Genomic DNA, 21,187 nt, shown 5'->3' with positions numbered 1-21,187 from the left:
GCTAGGGTAGGGCAAAGGGTGAAACCATCCTGGGTGCAAGGTGTTATGGGACATGATCTGCAGTATTAATTTCCACACCAGCATTTCAAAATGCCAGTAGGAAAACACTGCTTTTGCGTTCAGGACTTGAAGTGAATTATTTACTTCAGTGCTTGGTGTTTGGTACAACTTGTAGCAAAACTTGTAGCAAACTGCTTTTAATTTGCTACAGTTTTTTAAACAGATGACCTGGCATTTTTTTTTTTTTTTTGCTCCTCAACTAAGAGTTGAGGCTGCCAGACTGGGAATTGGTACTGGGTGCAAGATGAATCTGAATGACATGAAGTCTAAAATGTTTTCTGAAAGCAAGACTGAAACTCGCACACCTATCATTATTTAGTGACTGTAGTCCTCAATGATTTGCCTGAAAAAAAGAACATACATTTCATGATGAACAGACCAAAAATATAAGCTAAAACTTTACTTCTGGTTGAGAGGCATGACTGTAGCATAAAGTGGTTCAGTTAGTCGCCTGGAAAGCAGCTGAAAAAAAAATAACTGCAAAAGAATTCTGAAAAAAAAAAAGTGGTGCGTGTGTGTGTGTGTGTTAGTAACCACTCAGAGCCTAACAAGTAGGCAAATGGAGGCTAAAGAATTCAAACCCTGGAGTACATGAAGGCAGCTGTCCCTGATTTTGTAGAATGTCTCTCATTTTGCTTCAAATTTTTGGGTGCTCCTGATAAAATATTATAGTTTATGTTTTTTCTGGCAAATCATTGTGGATAATAGGTGCATATGTGTATGTGTGTACTGATCACCAAAATAGTTGCGGGCATTGCACCCATGGATTTAAAACAGCCCAGGATCCCAAGGTATATGTAATCCAACACTGAAGGGAAGTTGGGTGTACCAGTGGGATTACAGTGCCTAGTTTACAAAAGGCTTAACGGGTTTATTTCCTAGAAGCAGCCTTTGAACATATGAACTACTGTACACTGCATAGGCTGTCATTTCCCTCCAGGATAAGACTTTCTGCACTGCAGAACTGTTTGAAACGTGACAAAAGAATTTGGTTGCTGTCTCAGTTTTGTGTAGTGGACTTAAAATCTTACATTGTTCCTGTTAGCAGCTTCAACACTTTTCTGCTTTTGTCAGGTAATAAAATGCCATCTGTAAATGATCTACCTTGGTTGTATATTCGTTGGCTGTACTATTTATCTGCTGTAAAGCAGGTGGGTAAGTCTTGCCTCATGATCATATAATTTTTAACAGCTTTAAAATTCTAACTCTTTTCCACTGTGCAGTGTTACAGTTATTTCTTAATAAGACTATAGTACTGACAAGTTATTATATTTCTAATGTTACGGTTGTTTTCTAAAGAAGAACAAAACAGAACAGTTGTTTTACTCAGCATAATTTTATTAAAAAATTTCAAATATTATGCATGTTGATAAATAAAAAAGAAAACACAATGTTACAAGAACTGCTTTGAGAGTGATACACAGTTAGTTCACATTATGTAATGGACATTATTGAATACATGGATCTGTACATTTTAGTACTGTTTTAGATGGCAGTTTTTCCCCACCGTGACAACAATGCATCAATTTTGGTATCATTCCATCTTGCCATTCACCTTGGTAGTTCTGAACTTAATTTAATAGAATTTTATTTTTGCTCTTTCTAGTTATACGAAATACAAATAGTGCTCCAAGTTTGAACTGATCTTTTTAGTAGTGCCTTTGTTTAAGCAACTAGTGAGTAACATTGGTTGTCTTGTGGCAAACTGAATAAGACATACAGCAGGTATTATAGAAACAGACTGGATCTTCATGCTGTTAAAGGCTGCTACTGTCAAAATGCACAGGTTTGCCATGGGATACATATAACTGGCACTACAATGAACTGTCTCAAGAGTTTTGTACTGTGGAGCTTTTCTTTTCTGTAAATGAACTTCTCAGTGGCATTAACCCAGTGAATGACATAAAACAAATGAAACATAACATCACAGTTTGGGATGGGGGAAACTGCAACACACCTTGTCCTGATTTTTTTTTCTGCTAGGTTACTGGCATCAAGTCTTATTGCAGAATGTCAGTTGTAACATCACTGTCTTAAGATGAATTGCACAGATCCATGCAGTGCAATTACATACTATAAATGCCCATCAATGATACAGCAGTTTGGTCCCAGATGCTGCTTAACCACATGGCATTAAAAAAACTGAATAAGTACATTATAAAAAGCTGAAAAGGTGTTACAATGGAAAGCATCGTAACACATATGTCCATGTAGTGGTATGTTACTCAAACCTGTTTATTAGAACACTTTTGTGGCTATATTACATTGTACATGACAGGAGCAATCTAAAATAAAAATCAACAAATACAAGTTTAAAGTAGTAACACAGCATGCACAGTCTCAAGCTTTTTGGTTCTTATTACAGAATGCACTAACTCTTTAGAAGTTAGTCTACTGGACAGGATTAAACAATAATTCATAGTTTTCTGTCTTCTAGAAAAAAAGTCTAGTATTTAAACAGTATTTCTATGCACAACTTTTATGGCTACTACAGTGAATATTGCACTGTAAATTAACTTCCATTCATACATTATGGTTAACAGTGAAATATAACTGAGGCAACCTGTAACCGCAATCCTTTTTCAGTGCAACCCCACTAGAAGAAGCTAACCTTTGGGGTACTGTTGCTTAAATATTTTCATAATGCAGGAAAAATACAGTATTTTCATAAAAATGTTCATTTGTGGTATTTCCTTACAGAAATACTCTAGAATCTGTCTATTCCCACCTGCTTGGAAGAAACAATGGTTTATGGGCAACCCCCCATTTTTTTTCTTGACAGAATATGGACTGAATGGACATTTTTCCTGGCAGATGACACACCAATATTTATGTCTATCTATCTATCTCTCTCTCTCTCTTATACACCCACTCATTTTTAGCATTAGCATAAAACAGTCTCACCTTTGGTCATAAATGAGGTATAGCACATTTGGGGGGGTCAACATTTTGATTTACTGTTGGCAGTCAAAAAGCTAAAATAATCATGCCAAGCCTGGACAGGTTAGAACATTGTCGGTAGGAGAAGGAGCACTCAATATTTGCATATACTGATTCAGCATAGCTGTTGTCTGGTACCTCTAGGGGGTGCATTTTACTGGTCTTGAGGGGTCAGTTAGCTTCATGTGTACCTGTCCATTACTGACAGAAATTACTACATCAGTGGTCTTGTCCTTGTACATAGGTTCATAGATTAGTAGTAAGCTAACTGCCCTTGTGAGACTCAAACCTTGCACCTTGTTTGTAAGACAAACACCTTAACCATTAGGTCACCCTCCCAACCAAAATAAATAGCCTTTGCAGGTCTTGAACCCAGGACCCTGTACACTATAGTCACAGCACTTAACCACTACACCATCACAGCTGTGATAGTGGGACTTGAAAAAAGTCTTCTTGCCCTCACTTAATGCTAACATCTTGAGTTTTTCTGAAGGCCCTTGGAGTTTAATTCCTTCTGCTACATCCCTTTTCTCCTCAGAACCTGTTTTCAGGTCCTTCCAGGTTCACTATGGAGAATAAATATTCCACTTAACACTAAGAATACTGTCCAAGTGCGTTTTTGTTTCTCTTCCATGAAAGCAGGACAGGAACAGTATGTGAGGCAAACTTCCTGGATTCAAACTGGTCCAGGCCAAATATATCCTGGGTCGAAAATATTAGAGTTCTAATACCTTTCTGGGACAGATAATAAATGATGCTATAGCTCATTTCTTTCTTTGCATTTTAGTAGTTCATGCAAATTTCCTTACATGCATCTCTTCTCTGTACTTGATTTGACCCTGTACATTATATGATCTAAAACAGCATATAACCAATACTGTGTTCTTTCATCCTGAAATTTACAGTGAAACTGTTTTGTGAAAGCACAACCTTAATCTATGTAAATGAAATGTTGGTTTATATTCCTAAACCGTTACAATAAAATTATAGTACATAGCACCATCCTTTTACATTATAGATTATATTGCTTTTCAGAAAGATTTTAAAATTGTTAAATTTCTGGTCCTTTATAGTCTGAATACAGCTCTAACCACAGACAGCAGAAACATGACGTCTGTGCTTATCTGCTACTGTACAGAGCTGAACACCTGTCTGAAACCATGAGTTAGGTGACAGGGATGGCATAATCATTTGCCACTCCCTCCTACATGAAGTAGTTTTGATGTGGCATCTTTGAATAGCGCTGACCACAGCAAGTCAGTATTTACATAGTCATGCAGCACTGTGGCACATATTTACTAGTGTTTGCTACTTAACTAATGGTATGGCTCAATGTTATTAAAAGAAGGGGTAAAAGAACTACCCCTATGTTGTACTATTTGATGACTCAGTGACAGCTGTCAGGCTCCAGACTACAATTTCCTAAGAAGGGGTAAAAGAACTACCCCTATGTTGTACTATTTGATGACTCAGTGACAGCTGTCAGGCTCCAGACTACAATTTCCTACCTCTAATTAAGCTTTTGACTTTCAGTAAATTAACTTACAGTGTTGCAGTAGCTAGCATGCAAGCTTACTGAAAACAGAACTGAAGGTTTGATTTGCCTGCCCTTTATTCACGAATATGCAGCCTTCTTTAGGCTACTTGTGTCACAGAGGCAGCACAATATCCGTCCCAGAGTTTTGCAGCTACCACAGAAAGCAATTAACCATTTGCAATAAGAAGGACAATGTCTGCACCCTACTTGACATAGACTAGGCACCCAACAGAGAACCATTATTTCAGTACTAGTATTGCATGCCATCATAACAGTTTAGCTTCAAAATTATTAAGACTCTGCCCAAGAAAGCCAGTATTATCTTTTTCCCCTCATGCAGTCCTATTTTGTGTTGTAGCACTTTGAATGGAGAACTTGATTTCATTCACTCAGTCATATGGATGAAAACTTGTTGACTTGCTGTGATTTCCCTTTGCACCATTTTTTGCTCTGTTTCTTATCTTCCCTTTAATGAGCAAGGCCATTCCTTACCTAGTGCAAGCACTGGCTGGCTGCAAGACGTCCTAGGAATATAGCAGGTTACATTTTGTGAAGAAGTGTTAAAGCTGGCACTGCAGTTTAGAACCAGGTAAATATAAAGCACTTCACTGTTAATCTGAACTCAAGTCTCTTTTAATTCCTACATGTTCTTTGAGATAAATGCCAGAATCCTTTTACAGGGCCTGCAATCCCAAGGCAATCACTGCCAGCAGAAAACCAAAACCAAGGACATATCGAAGGAATGGACTGCTGCTAACAGTAGACATGTTCTTATTGCTTTCTGCACCGTGACTTTGACCTAAAAATCAGAAATAACATTTATAATGTTAATACGTTTACACATACATATTTAGTCTATGTCTGTTACATTTACACATTTATTCTTCAAATGGTTTGCAGTTGAAATTCAGCTTTGTGCCTTCCACCAATTACTATGTATTGAGATGCTTCTTGTTCACATTGGGGTGAGGACAGTGTGTACTGGATGTTTAAGGTATGGTAAAAAACGGACAACTTGCCAAAGCTGCAAATTTCCTGTTCTGCTTTTATCTTTCTGTCAAAGCCGTACATGTTGATGTCATACCTCTCAACCTCTTAGAGCAAGAAATCTGGACAAAGACATAAATAAAAGTGGGACAAAGGCCCAAAAATAGGAAATTTTTTTAATACTGTTCTTACAGACTTAGGAAGTTGATAGAATAACAGGTTTTGCATTAGCATGAATTTTCTGAAGGGTATGAAGTGTGAAACTAAAATGGCCGTCATTATTTTCTAACATCAGTCTTTAATGATTTGCCACTAATTTGCCATAAAACTACAATTTTATGAAAAACAGACCAAAAATATGAGGTAAAAATCTGGACATTCTGCAAAAATCTGAGAGGTATGGTTGATTTGGCTTGAGGAAACATGACCACACTAGAAACAGCACTCACTGTCTTTAATCGGATAAAAAGCTTAAAAGAATAAAGGCAAAAATTCAAAATCAGGTAGACTGTTTACTGGCTTCAAGAACAAATGAAGCTAAAAGAATATAAGCATTTGTATTTATATGCATTTTTCTGAATATTAAAAAGTCATCAGCTGCATTTTTGGCAATAATTAGTAATTCATACTTAGTGTCCTGTGATCAATGCACAACCGTTATAATGGAAAGAGCAAAACTGGGAAGATTTGACAGACATAATGATGCACAGTGTTACACATCTTCACTGTATTCCTTTCAATTGCACTGGCATGTTGCTTTCACTTGGAAGCAAGTAATTACTGTAGTCTGCAAGTTATTCTACTACCCCCCCCCAAAAAAAAAAAAAAAAAACAAACAAACAGCAAAGGGACTTTGTTCTCTCTTCTAGGACAACCCTTCCACAAGCACAGCTCATGCCTGGAAATGAGCACATTTGCTAGAATGGTTTTCATTAGAAGACAGTTTTTTATTTATCCTGTTTAGTCTTAGCGTTGAGAGGGAGCCAGAGACTTTCCTGGTATGAAACAGGCATAAGGCAGAGAACCTGTCTTGGAAAGGATAGCAACCCATCGCAAGGTGCAAATATGTGCCCACTTACCTTATGAGCAGTTTTAAAGGAATGCCATTCCACTTATTGATATATCTTTGAGATTTGAGGGGAAACTGGAGACTCCAGCAAAACCAGTGCAAACAAACAGAAGATGAGCATTTATTTGCAATGCTTACTTCTTAAGAAAGTAGTGTGTGTATCAGTGGTAGTCATGGGGGAGTGTACCTTTTCTGAAACACTACTGTTGTAAATTGATAGTGCACTGCTTACAGCCAACTGCTGCAAACAAGTCAGAATGTGGCACAAAAACACAAAACTTCAGCAAAAGTTGTTTTGTGGTACTGACAATACTTCGGAGAAGAGCACAAACATTGAAATACCCACAATGACAGAGCAAGGCACAAACGTTGAAGAGCCATTAATATTATATGCACCTCTCAAGACTTCGCAGCAGGCTACATCCCTCTTCTCCTCTTAGAACATTTGGTATTTAGGTGTGTAGGGAAATTTGGGATTTCAATAAATAGTTTATATTTCCAATGTACATCCTTCATGCAAAGGCCCGTTATTCATTTTAATGGCAAGTTTTTTAGAAAGCAACACTGAATTGCCATCTTATACCATGGAAAGGACAGAAGGGGAAAGCTGAGGGGACAAACTGATAGTGGATAGTAGGTGGTCTTTAGTGTATGCCAGACTGGGAAAAGTTTGAGCCAGTCTTAGCACATTTGACCACCAACCCAAACTAGTAAGGAGCCCACTTTAGAGGTAAAGACTTGAATATCCAATCATTACGGTCGTTCGGCCAAGGAGGAAAAGTTAGTTCTGCAACTGCATTTCATTATCTATGAAATTTACAAACAGCAAATGGCTGCTTACAGGAAAATAAAAATAAATTAGTTTTGCACAGTCTTTGCAAACTTGGAATAGCTCTGTTTATTAGGCAATTGCCAATTTGACAAAAATATTTAAGTACAGTAACAATAGTTGATATACTGTCGTGTACAGTGTCACTCTTGAAAAAAACTCTGTCATATCACTATTGGTCAGGAGGGGGCACTAAAAGTATGCCATTCTGACATATCGTATGGTACAGTCTGATCAAAGCGGGTAGAAAAGGATTGCTTTTCTAAACAAGTTTTTGCTGTTTCCAGTTTATTTGTAGAGCATGCTTTCTAGAATACTTGACAACCATTCCTCTAAACAGTACAGACTTTCACAGAATGTTCAGATGTTTGCCTCGTATTTTGGGTCTGTTCTTAATTAAATTAGTGGTTTTCCGACAAATCAGAGGACAGACCATTAACTAATGACAAGCGTTATTAGAGTTTCAAACTTCATATCCTACAGAAAATGCAGGCAAAACCTGTTATTTTAGCAACTTTCTAAGTTTTAAGAACTATTTTTAAAATGTGGTCTTACTTTGGGGCCTTTTATCTCCCCTGGCTATGACCACATTTCCTGCTGTAAGAGGCGGAGAGATATGTTTGCTTCAAACATATTTGGTTGGCAATGTACTACAGTTGTTTTATTAGTCGCAGAAAGTCTATTTGGCTTATTTTACTACCTGTGTTCTTTTTACACATACCTTTCAAATGCCCCTGATTTTGTCTCAAATTTTTGCTCTGCTCCTTCTAATCCTTCCTAAAACTGACTTTTTTTTGGGGGGGTGATGAATTAAAACTTTATAAATGACAATAATTAGAGTTACATACTTTTTACTTCAAAGATGCACATTCACATTCTCTTATTCTGTCAACTTGTCAAATTAATAATACTAACATTTTGAAAAGTGTCCCTTACTGTCCCTGACTTTTGGATTTATCCCCGACTCTGGAGGTAAGAGACTGAGAGCTACGTTCTCAGAAAAGCATGTACCTACACACTGATCCCTGGTTCTTAGAAAATAGGTTTTTAGTGCTTCTTAGCAGAACACCAATAGAAAAACATTACAGCAAAAATGTAAGAGTTAAATGACGTCATATTACAACTGTACCACCTGTGACAAAAATGAAATGCAGACTACAATGCCCTTATATTTAACTTGCTGAACTTTGAAGGATTTTTCTGTTATGATTTTGAAGTCGCTAAAGAAGCTGCAAACTATCATGGGAATTCATGAACAGGCCAGTTGGAAGCCATAAAATTGCCCAGCTCCAACAATGCGGTACTTTGAGATTCAGAGACGTGGTAGCAGTGATGAGGAAAGATGTCCTTATTAGCTAATTTGCATGTTTCTGAATCACAGTTAACTACCTTGATAAACAGATCAGCACTTCCTGTGGTAGTTGACTGCGGCAGTTCCATCGTGTAGGCAAAGGCATTCCTCCTACCTCAGCCACTCTGTCTCTCTCACACACACACACGCACACACACACACACACACACACACACACACACACACACACACACACACACACACACACACACAAACAGCCCCTGATGTTGTACACTCACTCACACACCTTCTGACCCTACCACACCACTAAACTCTCCAAAACTTATCTCTTCCACGATGGCCGAACACAGTCTTTTGGCCATTTTCACTACTGCAACATGGCAGGCACTGCCATGCTAATCTACACATCTGAGTGAGTCTGTGGAATTGCTCAGCATGTACATGCCTTGATGGAGGCAGGTCCAGGGGAGAGAGCACATGAATAATTAGCACGTCTCTGCCCTGCACTGGCTAATTAGCATATAGCACAACCACGTAGACACCATGTTAGGGCTGTCTCTGAAATCAGAAATGTTACCCACAAGGTGTATACCTCACAGCAATGAATTCCCCTAATACGTCTCACCTGTCCAGACTTTTTCAGAATGACCTTTTTGCCTCATATTTTGGGTCTGTTTCTCATAAAATTTGTTGTTTTCTAGAAAATCACTGAGAATTGAAGTCAATATAGAATGACATACATTTGAATTTCACACTTCATATCCTTCATAAAATGCATAATTTTCCAAATCCAATTATTCCAGCAAGTTTCTAAGTGCAACACTTAAAATATGTCCCTATTTTTGGGCCTTTGTCCCTATTATTTTAGGCTTTGTCCAGATTTCTTACATTAACAGGTTGAGAGGCACGATTCCCCTATATGTTATTTGACCTTTACATCCGTTTGGCTAGAAAGGAATGTGGCTATTAATTAGACTTGTTTTATGCGATTGCCTGAGACTAGTTTTAGGGCAATTTTGTTTTCTTTTCTGATCTTTAAATTTAATGTCCACAGAGTGTGGCAGTATGGAGCACTGCCATCATTGATAGTATTTTACCAGCAACTATTTGAAGTGCAATGTTTTAATTATTTCTCTGTATTTTACTTCTTGCTTGATGGGATTCATTTAATTCAAATATATTATATAATGTTCATTTATAAAGTTGGCTTTAACACTGTTTAAACTTTGTTTGACTTATTTTCTTGCTGTAAGTGCTTAGTTATAAGCCCTACAATAAACTTGATCTTGAATCTGACAGTTCAGTATTCAACAGCACAAAAAACCGGAGCCAGCAAATGGTGACTAAAATGAGTATATTTAACAAAATAACATCCCAGCAAGTACAAACATACCGGTTTCGGCTGGTAACATACACAGCCTTCTTCAGTGTATACATGTAGTTCATTACAAGCTGTTTAAATAGGCAAAACCTGAATCCTATTGGTTTGTTCCTCATGAATATTCATTAAGACCAGGGTGAAAAAGACCACCTAATATAATTATCCACTTCTTTTCTTTACTGTTCAATATATTATGCCAACCACTTTTATTCTTGCGATCCCCTTGTATTAAATCAATTATAGTGAACATAAATTTTGCTGTTGGATGGACCAACTGATGTTTATAAAGGGCATTAGTCACCTTTTTGTGTTTTATATTGCTGTAGTGTTCAGAGATGCGTAATCTAATGCACCTGGAGGTTTGCCCAATGTAGAAAGCCCCGCAGTTACATGTAGCCATATAAATAGCCCAATCACTGCTACAATTCACAAAACTATTGATGTCAAAAACTCTGGGGCAATTTCTACTGGAAAACTCATTGGTTGTTGAAATATATTTGCAATTAATGCAGTGGCCACAAGGAAAACACCCACGCAAAATATGACCTGATAAGGTACGTTGTATCTTAGTGATGTATTTAGTATCCCTACTTTTATAATGATTAAAATAAGGTTGAAGCTTCTTGCCATTCCTATAGGAAAACATACATTGATCAGGAATAATGTGTGCAACCTCAGGGTCACATTTCAAAATATTCCAATGTTTTCTAACACTCCCCAATAGGCAGTTGGTGTTGCGACCATAGGTAGTAACAAGTCTCAATGGTTGAGATGATTGAACCGGTCGTTCCCTATATTGCAATAAATCATGGCGTTGCATATTGTTAACCTGACATTTGGCAATAGCAATAGTACCAGCATTATAACCCCTTTGTTTAAATCTATAAGTAAGATCAGTTTGGTTAACACAAAATGTAGAATGTTCAGAGCAAATGTGTTTTGCTCTGATAAATTGGGATTTAGGTATGTTCCTCGCTATATGTGGAGCATGGTAACTGGAGGCATGTAATAGGGGGTTGTATTGTGGGAACTTCCTGTACATTTCAGTTTCCAATGTGCCATCAGGTTGTTTCCGCAAAAGTACATCCAGGAATATAATCTTATTGTTGTCATGTTGTTCCGTAAAACACAACCCCCATTCATTATTATTCAAATACTGAATAAACTCAGTAAGTCGGGATTCCGTGCCCCTCCAGACAAACCATATATCATCCAGGTAACGTCTCCATATGTCCTTATCTGTAAGAAAAATATTCCTTATAGAATTGTAGATCATCTCATTCTCTACATAGGCCATGAAAAGGTCGGCATATATGGGGGCAAAAGATGCCCCCATAGCCGTACCTTTAATCTGCCAAAAACATATGTCTTTATAATAAAAGACGTTACAAGTAAGGACATACCTGGCCATATCTACCAAAAAGGAGTTAAAAGTGGAACTATACAGTTTGGAATATTCAAGCCAATATGCTAAAGCCTTGAGTCCTGCCTGATGTGGAATATTGGTATAAAGTGCACTCACGTCAAGCGTGCACAAAAACCAGTCTGCTTCCAATTGTGTATCCGATGCAATCTGCAAAAAATTGGTGGTATCTTTAAGCCTGGAACGAATGGATGTTAGTAAAGGTTTGAGATGTTTGGTCAAGAACAATGATAAAGGCTCCGTCAAACAGTTTCTGCCAGAAACTATTGGTCTTCCTGGGGGATTCTTAACAGCTTTGTGGATCTTAGGTAGAAAGTAAATGTACTGAGCACTTGGATCTTTAATAGTCAATTGTTGTACTGTATCTTTACATATAATCCCTCTATCATGTGCATCTTGTAAAAAACATCCAATACATTTAGCAAATCTACCCATAGGATCCACCCCCATCTGTGTATAGTATCTTACATCAAACAATTGCCTCCGAGCTTCCTTATCATAATCAGACCAATTTAAAACCACTACTGCTCCACCTTTATCAGCATTTATTATAACAATTTGTTTGTTGTCCTGAAGTTCCAAAATTGCCCTTTTCTCAATAGGGGTAATATTGTTGTTCTTGAAAACTGTTTCAGAACCAAGAAAATGAATATCTTTCAATACACTATTTTGGAACTGCTGAACAACCGCATTCATAGGCGGAGTGAAATTGGATTTATGATATCTGAAATTACCACCATCCAAATTAGTGTTAGTATCACCAAAGAACATTCTTAAATTAATAGCTCTACAGAATTGAATCAGATCTTGTGCAAATACATCTTCAGATATAACAGAGCCAGGTATAAAATTTAAACCTTTATTAAGGACTTGAAGGTGTACATCAGATAGGTCATAGTTTGATAAGTTTAAACATTGTTTACCGTGGGGCAATTCAATTCCCTAAGGCCAAATCCAGTAACCCTTGTAGATTGCTTACTTTGCTTGTGTTTCCGCCCCCCCCCCGTCTACGTGTGTTTCTAAAGGGACACTACCAGAACTCCTTTTGGGTGTTGGAGACCCTGTTGTTGCCAAGGATTCATTATCAGTGCCTGAAGAAGTATCATCAAAAGATGAAGTGCCCTCAGATGTATGCCTACGTAAAATAGACCTAGGTCTTTTCCTTTTTCTACCAGATGTGGGGAGATTATTGAATCTTACATGTTTGGACTGGAATGAAAAAGGATTGCCATTGGAATAGTCCTCCTGATCCCTAGTGAACTTTTTCATTTTCCTGGAACAGAGCTCGGCATCAAATTTCTTCAAATCGGACCCAACCTTACTTAGTTTGGCCTCAAAAGAAGCTTCATGTTCAAAACTTTTTAGTTTCTCAGCCAAGGCATTAATCTCCGCTAGTCCCCTATCAATAGCCCTATTATGAAATTTGTGTAATTCAATTACAAAAGACATTGTAGCTTCCTGCTGTATTTTTAACCAATTGGTGTTTAATTCAGCATCCCCATTATTGACATGTGGAATTATTCGTATTCTCAAGCCCCTAGGAGTAATGTTGGTCCGCTTGGTAAGCCTTAAAAAGCTTACTGTGCCACACATTGGCACGTAATGTTCTAAGTTGTCTATTAAGATCATCAATTAGTTTATGGCTTGTTAGGTCAGAGTTGGTATTAACACCACAATCAACATTTTCACTATTCAAAGACCCCAAGCCAAAAACCCCAAGATCTTCCCTGTCAGCTACCAATCCAGAAATAAGATTCGATAAATCCATAATAAGGGCAGGATAATGTACCAAAGGGCTGTCAATAATGGTCGATATAATAATCCCATGACAGCCAAAAATACAGGACAATAACAGCAAAAAGACAAATATAATAAATATCTGAGCTGCGTCCAGATTAGAGGTCCAAATCCAAACAAATTAGAGAAAAAAAGAGGGGCATGGATGGAGACCAAACACGATAATGCCCAAGGCACCCAATGGAATGTTAAATGAAGCAGATTGATGCTGAGCAATATTCCAGGAAATGAAAACAGAATCCTGAAATCCTATAGTATAATATGTATATATAATCAAATATCCCAGAGAACGGAGGAATATATCCCATAGACACAAAACACCCCAGTCCTGTTGCTGATAAGAACAGCTAAGATATCACTAAATGGGCTAATAAACCCACCTGTTCTAAAAATATATGGAAAAAACTATTAGGGCCGAAAGTCAAGAGGGTATATACATATACAGAGACCCCAAAATTATCAAAAAATAGTACTTGGGACTAATATGTGTGTAATTCCCAGTAAAGGGCTATACTAAGTTAAATGACAATGTATGGTGTCAACATAATAGTTCTCACTTATTGCCAATATCATGAGCCAATGATGGCTCAAAACATCCTCATAAATGAGTATAAATACATGATGTAAAATAGATTACCCAACATTGTATTAAACCTAAGCCTAAACTGTTTTAATCCCAATGTCATAGTACTCCAACACATTCAAAGGACCTCTGCATAATAATGACAAACTCAAAAAATATATAAAAGGGAGTAAACAATAATGTGAATGTAGATGTAATCCCAGTTTATCCTAAAATGAGAACATGCTGTTGCTCAAAAGAGCTTGACAAAGCTATAACAAAATAAGCAAGTTCAATTACTCATAGATCCGTTGGTACCACCCTAAATCATTCCAAGAAGTCTCCGGAAGTGCTCAAAAATACTTCCAACCCCTTAGAGTGAAGTAATGTCCATAAAGATATGACCCTCCAAAAAGGGACAATCACCTACAATGTTCACATCAATGTACAGACAGAAACATAGGTACAATAATATCTAGAACACACTTATGTGGCCAACAGGGTCTGTATGATATGCTGAAATAAATTTCTTATAATTCGGTAGGCCCTTTTCAAAAAGAAACCCCACAATATGAACACAATAGCATAAAACGGAACATAACAAATGTGTATAATTTACAAAAATATATAAATACTAAACTGACTGTATAATAAAGGACCAGTAAAAATTGTAAAACATACAAAGATTGTTCCCTCTAGTCCTGTTAGTTCCGTTGAGGCATGTCCACTTATGACGAAAAAAATAGACGTGGTGATGTCACAATAAATATATACTAACTCAAAGTATTTAACCAAACAAGGTTATAAAGCATACATGCAGTTAATCCCTTAATGTCCCCTTATATCCAAAGAGTCCCGTATAGGCAATTCCGCCAAATCCGCCAATGGCACGCAAAAAAGTATGATGTTACAAAAGCGGTAACTTTTATACAAAGATTTTGACTTGTAGTATATAACCAAAAAAGGTTATGAGACATACAAACAATTAGTTCCTTTATGTCCCTTTATCTCCAAAGAATCCCGTATAGACAATACCGCCAGTCCCGCCAGTTGCACACAAAATGGCGTGATGTTGAAAAAGCGACAACTTTTATACAAAGATCCTAACTTGAAGTATATAACCAATAAAGGTTATAAAGCATACATACAGTTAGTCCCTTTATGTCCCTTTATGTCCAAAAAATTCGGTAAAGGCAATTCCGCCAATTCCACCAGTTGCACATAAAATGGCGTGACGTTGAAAGAGCGATGGCAAGGAAAGGAGGCTGAATCCAAATATAAACCAAAAAACATAAACCAGTCTCCACACCCAAGCCAAAACAGTAAAGAGTGTAGTCAAACCATATAAGTATCCAATATACAGGGAATAACCAAAGGATCCAAAAATATTGAATAATCCAATAAGACGAGCTGCAACAAATCCCAGAAGCAGCAACAGAGTCACCAACCCCAGCAGGAAGTGAGAGAGGCTAGCACCAAGAGACTTCCTCCTGCACGTAGGTCAATGCACGGCTCCCAAATGAAATCAACAGCACAAAAAACCGGAGCCAGCAAATGGTGACTAAAATGAGTATATTTAACAAAATAACATCCCAGCAAGTACAAACATACCGGTTTCGGCTGGTAACATACACAGCCTTCTTCAGTGTATACATGTAGTTCATTACAAGCTGTTTAAATAGGCAAAACCTGAATCCTATTGGTTTGTTCCTCATGAATATTCATTAAGACCAGGGTGAAAAAGACCACCTAATATAATTATCCACTTCTTTTATTAGGTGGTCTTTTTCACCCTGGTCTTAATGAATATTCATGAGGAACAAACCAATAGGATTCAGGTTTTGCCTATTTAAACAGCTTGTAATGAACTACATGTATACACTGAAGAAGGCTGTGTATGTTACCAGCCGAAACCGGTATGTTTGTACTTGCTGGGATGATATTTTGTTAAATATACTCATTTTAGTCACCATTTGCTGGCTCCGGTTTTTTGTGCTGTTGATTTCATTTGGGAGCCGTGCATTGACCTACGTGCAGGAGGAAGTCTCTTAGTTCAGTATTCAACCCTTATCGTAAGACTAACACCTATAAATATTGCATTATGATTTCAAACTTTGAAAACAAACAGATAGGGTGAAATGTTTCTCTAGGAATGTCAACTTGAGATCATACTAAATTAAGGTTTCCATTCAGACTGCCACCAGTGTTAGATACACCATACTTTTATAACTATTTTAAGCTTGGGATGAGATGGCTGACAAGCCTACTTGCTTTGTAAGGGATGGCCTGCACCTCTCAATGCATGGCTTCTGACTACTGGCAAAAGTCCTTGCTGAGCCCTTAGTGCCATTTTTAGGCAAAGTCCAACCTCTGGACATGGCAATATAACAAAATTACAGCAAAGCCAAACTCTGACAACATTAAGGTGACTCTATTTAATGACAGAAGTCTGAATAATAAATTCAGAGCTTTAGGCTTTTCTGAACCTTGAATGCATCTGTCTTTGTGTTGTAATGAAGACTTGATTATACTGCATAGCTCTCAACTGTCCCAGATTTTGCAGCACGTCCCTGATTTTGCCTCATGTTTCTGGTCTCATAGAATTCATGGTTTTCTGGAAAACTGTTGTGCATTCTAGTCAATACACAATGACACACACTTGAGTTTCAGACTTCATATCTTTAAAATATGAATGTTAATACAAAATCTGACATTCTAGTAACTTTATAATCCGACCCCCGTTTCTGGGCCTTTGACCAATTTTTTCCTCGATTCTTGTAAGACGCTGAATGCTACGTTTCACTGTAATGACCACCCTCCCTTCATAACTGGGTATAGCACCTACTATGCATTCAGATCGGAGGTAAAGGGGAGGGATGTTTCCATGGTTGCCAAAAGCCATATCATCTCTGGGCAGATTCCCCAAGTTCCACAGGCAGCACTTATTGAACCCCAACTCACCCTAAATAAAATTGTCAATTTATAGCCTGCTATATGACCTCTTCTATTTCCCCTGATGATCATTAAGATTCCTAAATGTACCTGGTGAACTGCCCAAAAAAATTTATTTTTTTGTGATTAGTGGATTTTTGTTATTCATTGATTAACTGTTGCACTACTCCTTGACTTAATTAGCTCAATGGGTGGCACAGTGGTGCAGCTGTTAAAGTTGTTGCCTCACAGCAAGAGATTCTCTGGTTCGATTCTCGGCTGGGGTGCCCTCTGTTCAGAGTCTGTATGTTCTCCCTGCATCTGTGTGGGTTTCCTCCAGGTGCTCCGTTTTTTTCCTACATTCCAAAGACATATGTCTGGAGTATTTCTCCCCGGACCTCCACTGAAAATGGGCTCTGTCCCAGTTGGACTTTCCCAGTAAACAATTGTTAAATAAATAAATACATAAATAAATACATAAATAAATAACATTAATTCCCTAGGACAAATAGTAACAAGCCCACTAAGGGTCAGAACATTTTTAAAAAATAGTCCTTAATGCAACCCCAACTTGTACCACCCCTACAATAGCTCCATCTCGACTTTAATCAGACCCAAAATTAGTGATACTTCTTTAAAGTCTCAACCACCATCATAACGGCTTCAAGGACATCAAGCAAATAAACTTATTCATACTCTGTTATGAGCTCTGGAAATGTATTTGCAATATTACCTACCCCAGGTAGTCTCAGGTGCTACTTGCATAACTTGAGTTCTGCTTCCACCTTTAAAAGTGCATAGATTTAGTTGGTAGACCCATATATAACGGAACATTCAAACACAACCCCCTTGGTGACTTACCAGTAGAAATAAGCTCTACAACCAAAGGAATGGATTTCTGAAGTCCTACATCAAATCTAACTATACTCACAAACTACAAAAAGTGTCAGAAAAAAAAAAAAACTAAAAAACAGCATCAAGAAAAAATCAAAGCTGAACATGAATTGAAATTAGCATTTGAAGCCAAGGATAAGAAGTCCTTCTTCAAGTACATCAGAAAGTTTAGTAATAATACCCAATAATGTTCTGAACCAATTTATGGTGTCATTATTCTCACCCTAAAGATATAGTAAATATGCTAGCAGATACATCACTGGTGACTTTCCCCAGAAGCAATCTCCAAACTTTCACAAATCCTAAAGTCCATTATGCCCGCAAGATTACCAAAGATATAAAAAGATCATTCCTCTACTTTCAAAACTTAAAAATAGAACATCCTCGGCGTCAGATAATTTACCAGGAGGCCTAATTTTAGCACTAAACATGCCCTTTGACTAACTTGTTTATGTTTAGCAATAGAATATGTACCTGAAATATGGAAAATGGCTGTTGTGATGCCCCTCAACAAGTAGAGCCCCATCACAGACCATGAGAACTACAGATACAATGGTATAACTAGCCTAGTTTTCAAAGCAACTGAACGCACATCAGATCTCATTAGCCATGATGTTAAAAATCTCATACAACTAGACCTCCAACTTGGTTTTGTCAAGGGCATGTTATGTCTACTTGACTAAGTAAACATCATTTGAAAAAGTCAAGGGGCTAGTGGATAATGGTCATTCAGTTTACAGAATTTGTGTGGATCTGGCCAAGGTATCTGACACTATCCCCATTTTGGTATTATAAATAAACTAAAAAGATTCAAATGTAACCCAAATGGAAAGGTGGATTTATTAAGTGGTTGAATGACAAAACTCACTGGCAACATGGCAGGTACAACATCAAAAAGTGAGAGATTAACTATGTGATGTACTTGATGGCAAAATCTTGGTACCCCTGCATATTCTTCTCTGACCTCAAAACTTTAAACCCAGACTTTTGGCTAGCTAAATTTGCAGATTACTGTAAGCTGGGAGTTACTGTTCCCCACCTCCCCAGTATGGAATCACTTCATAAAGTACTAATCCTCACAAACAAATGGTTTACTAAAAATGTTGAAATTAAATGCAAATGCATTTGGACGGTGCAGTGGTAACTCCGGTTCAATTCTCGGCTGGGGTTGCTTCTGTGCGGAGTCTGCATGTCCTCTCTGCATTCGTGTGGGTTTCCTCCGGGTGCTCCGGTTTCCTCCCACGTTACAAAGACGTGTCTGGAGCATTTCTCCCCGGGCCTCCGCTGGAAACTGGCTCGTTCCAAGTCGGACTTTACCGGTTAACAAATGTAAAATAAAAAACAAATAAAAAAATGCATTATTATTACATTTGACAGAAACCTTTGTCTGCAAGTTAGTTTAGCTTGTATCCCACTCAAATTGATGCGATAATCAGTGTTCTTGAGAGTCTGATTGACAACTTCCTTTTGTTTAACCACCATCACCATATAGCAGCAATAGTCAGAAAATCCTTTCAGCTAGCCCAAATGATATCCAAAAGCATCTCACCTACATTAAAAAAATGTCATCCCTCTTTACTTATCCCTAATCAGACCGGTTATATAGTAAAAATGGCCCTTTGTATCCAGACATGTCACACAGCTGCAAGAGCCCCAGAGTTTCCTAACTAAGATGATTATTATCTCCCAAGGCAGGTTTGAGACCTTATTCCAGTTCTTCCTCTCTTATGTGTGGAGAGCTAGGTCTTGCACTCTGTGCAATTACGAACTTAATCCTGTTTGACCTCCTGTACCTTTGCAAGACAAACTGTTCCACAAACTCTCATTTTAATCTCCACTGACACATACACGAAACGTGCTGGAAAGATAAAGTTATTACTCAATATTTACCACTTCTCTAAAAGAAATAGCTGCTATACTTGAAGAGTGATACCCTAGTGACCTTCAGTATGAATTTTGATAATTGGATGGATATCCACAACTTCCTTCCTGGTCTGACCAGCCTTACTCTTCTGGAAATAGGAGGTACCTCACCAGGATGGTTATTGGTAAGACAGATTATCTACAGACGTACTTGCCTTGTAAATTCTTATCACCACATGCTGATGAATATTTGCAAACCAAAAACCTAGAACTTACAAAAATGCCTTTTTAAAATTTATGACTTTTTGTGAACAGAGCTTATCAAGTTATATATGCCCTTGCAACTCCCACTCTAATATCACCCACCCCTTCCAGCCACTACCTTTCTTTCCACTCCACTAAATACCTTGATTATAGCAAGCTCAGATACTCATGAGCCTAGTACTTATACAGCAGGAACTTCTTATTTTAACATTTGTTAATGTCTGTTATATACTTCACAGATAAAGATTCTAGTTGTCTACTGATGTACTATGTTCTTCATCTGTAAATATGTTGTAAGTAATTGCTATGTAAATTGTTAAATCGCTATGTAATCCAATGTAACTACTGTGTTTATTTTAACTGTGGAGCTTTTCTCCCCGGGCCTCCGCTGAAAATGGACCTACGTCCAGTCGGACACTCCCGGTCAACAAATATAAATAAATAAAATATACTGAAAAGTATGCATGCTGTCTAAAACATACAGAATCTATTGTCAAACTGTAGTCTCACAACTAAACATCTTCTCTATCTTCTTGCTCCATCTGCTAGGCAAGCCACAGTGAGGAAAGCATTATTCCCAGAACTAGAATATGGCCTACCTGGTTTCCTTAACAGTTAGGAAACAAACATCACTGTAACCCATTAAAAACATTAAATGGTTACTAGCTCATGTCAGGGCTATTACCTTATTTGGTGTTAGTGTCCTACTTTACAGGATCATGCCACAACACCATTGCCCACCACTCAAGTCACTACTCACTATGAGGAAACATACACACTAACAGATTTTGATGCAGAAATATTACATCAATACAGACCACCTTTTGTTAAGGCAGTTGGTGAAAAGAGCAGTCAAACTGGCCCCAACAACTTGAACCCCTTACTAACAGAAATTCAGAAAAAAAGTATAAAAACTCTCAGAAAAAGACCCAAGAAACGGTAACCATTTGAAATGTCTTGACCTGCCATTGAGAGTCCTAAAATACTGAGACTAGATGGCCAAACAAATGGAATTTTGACTTGCTTACACAAAGCCTGAGATAGCCATTTCTCCAAGTGATCTTGGAGTTACTATACATTTATAAGGTCAGGGTATATATGAGGCTTGCCCCCTGCAAAAAAAAAAATAATAAATAATATATATATATATATATATATATATATATATATATATATATATATATAATAGTTTAAAGGAGAAGGGTGATGTTCCAGATTCACTATTCTGCATTTTCGGTCTTTTCCCCCAGTGTGTTAGCACATTTTGAATGCTGACATTTCAATATGAAGCCCCAAGGCAGACCCATGTGACTGCTTCAGGGATTAACACACACAATA

At 37.6% G+C, this 21,187-nt stretch overlaps 1 protein-coding gene across 1 annotated transcript in view; it reads right to left on the bottom strand.

Annotated features, from left to right (window-relative positions):
- Positions 1 to 1,376: 1,376 nt before the first annotated feature.
- The window catches only part of HMOX1 (heme oxygenase 1), a 35,657-nt gene continuing 15,846 nt past the window's right edge, over positions 1,377 to 21,187 (bottom strand). The window contains exon 5 of the mRNA XM_044069494.1: positions 1,377 to 5,336. Within this exon, the coding sequence (XP_043925429.1) occupies positions 5,212 to 5,336 (125 nt within the window). The 3' untranslated portion in view covers positions 1,377 to 5,211. The remainder of the gene's footprint in view (positions 5,337 to 21,187) is intronic.

This window comes from Protopterus annectens, chromosome 4.part0, assembly GCF_019279795.1.
Source record: "Protopterus annectens isolate FY-2018-M chromosome 4.part0, PAN1.0, whole genome shotgun sequence".
NCBI lineage: Eukaryota > Metazoa > Chordata > Ceratodontiformes > Protopteridae > Protopterus > Protopterus annectens.
This window is presented reverse-complemented; position numbering and strand designations above follow the sequence as displayed.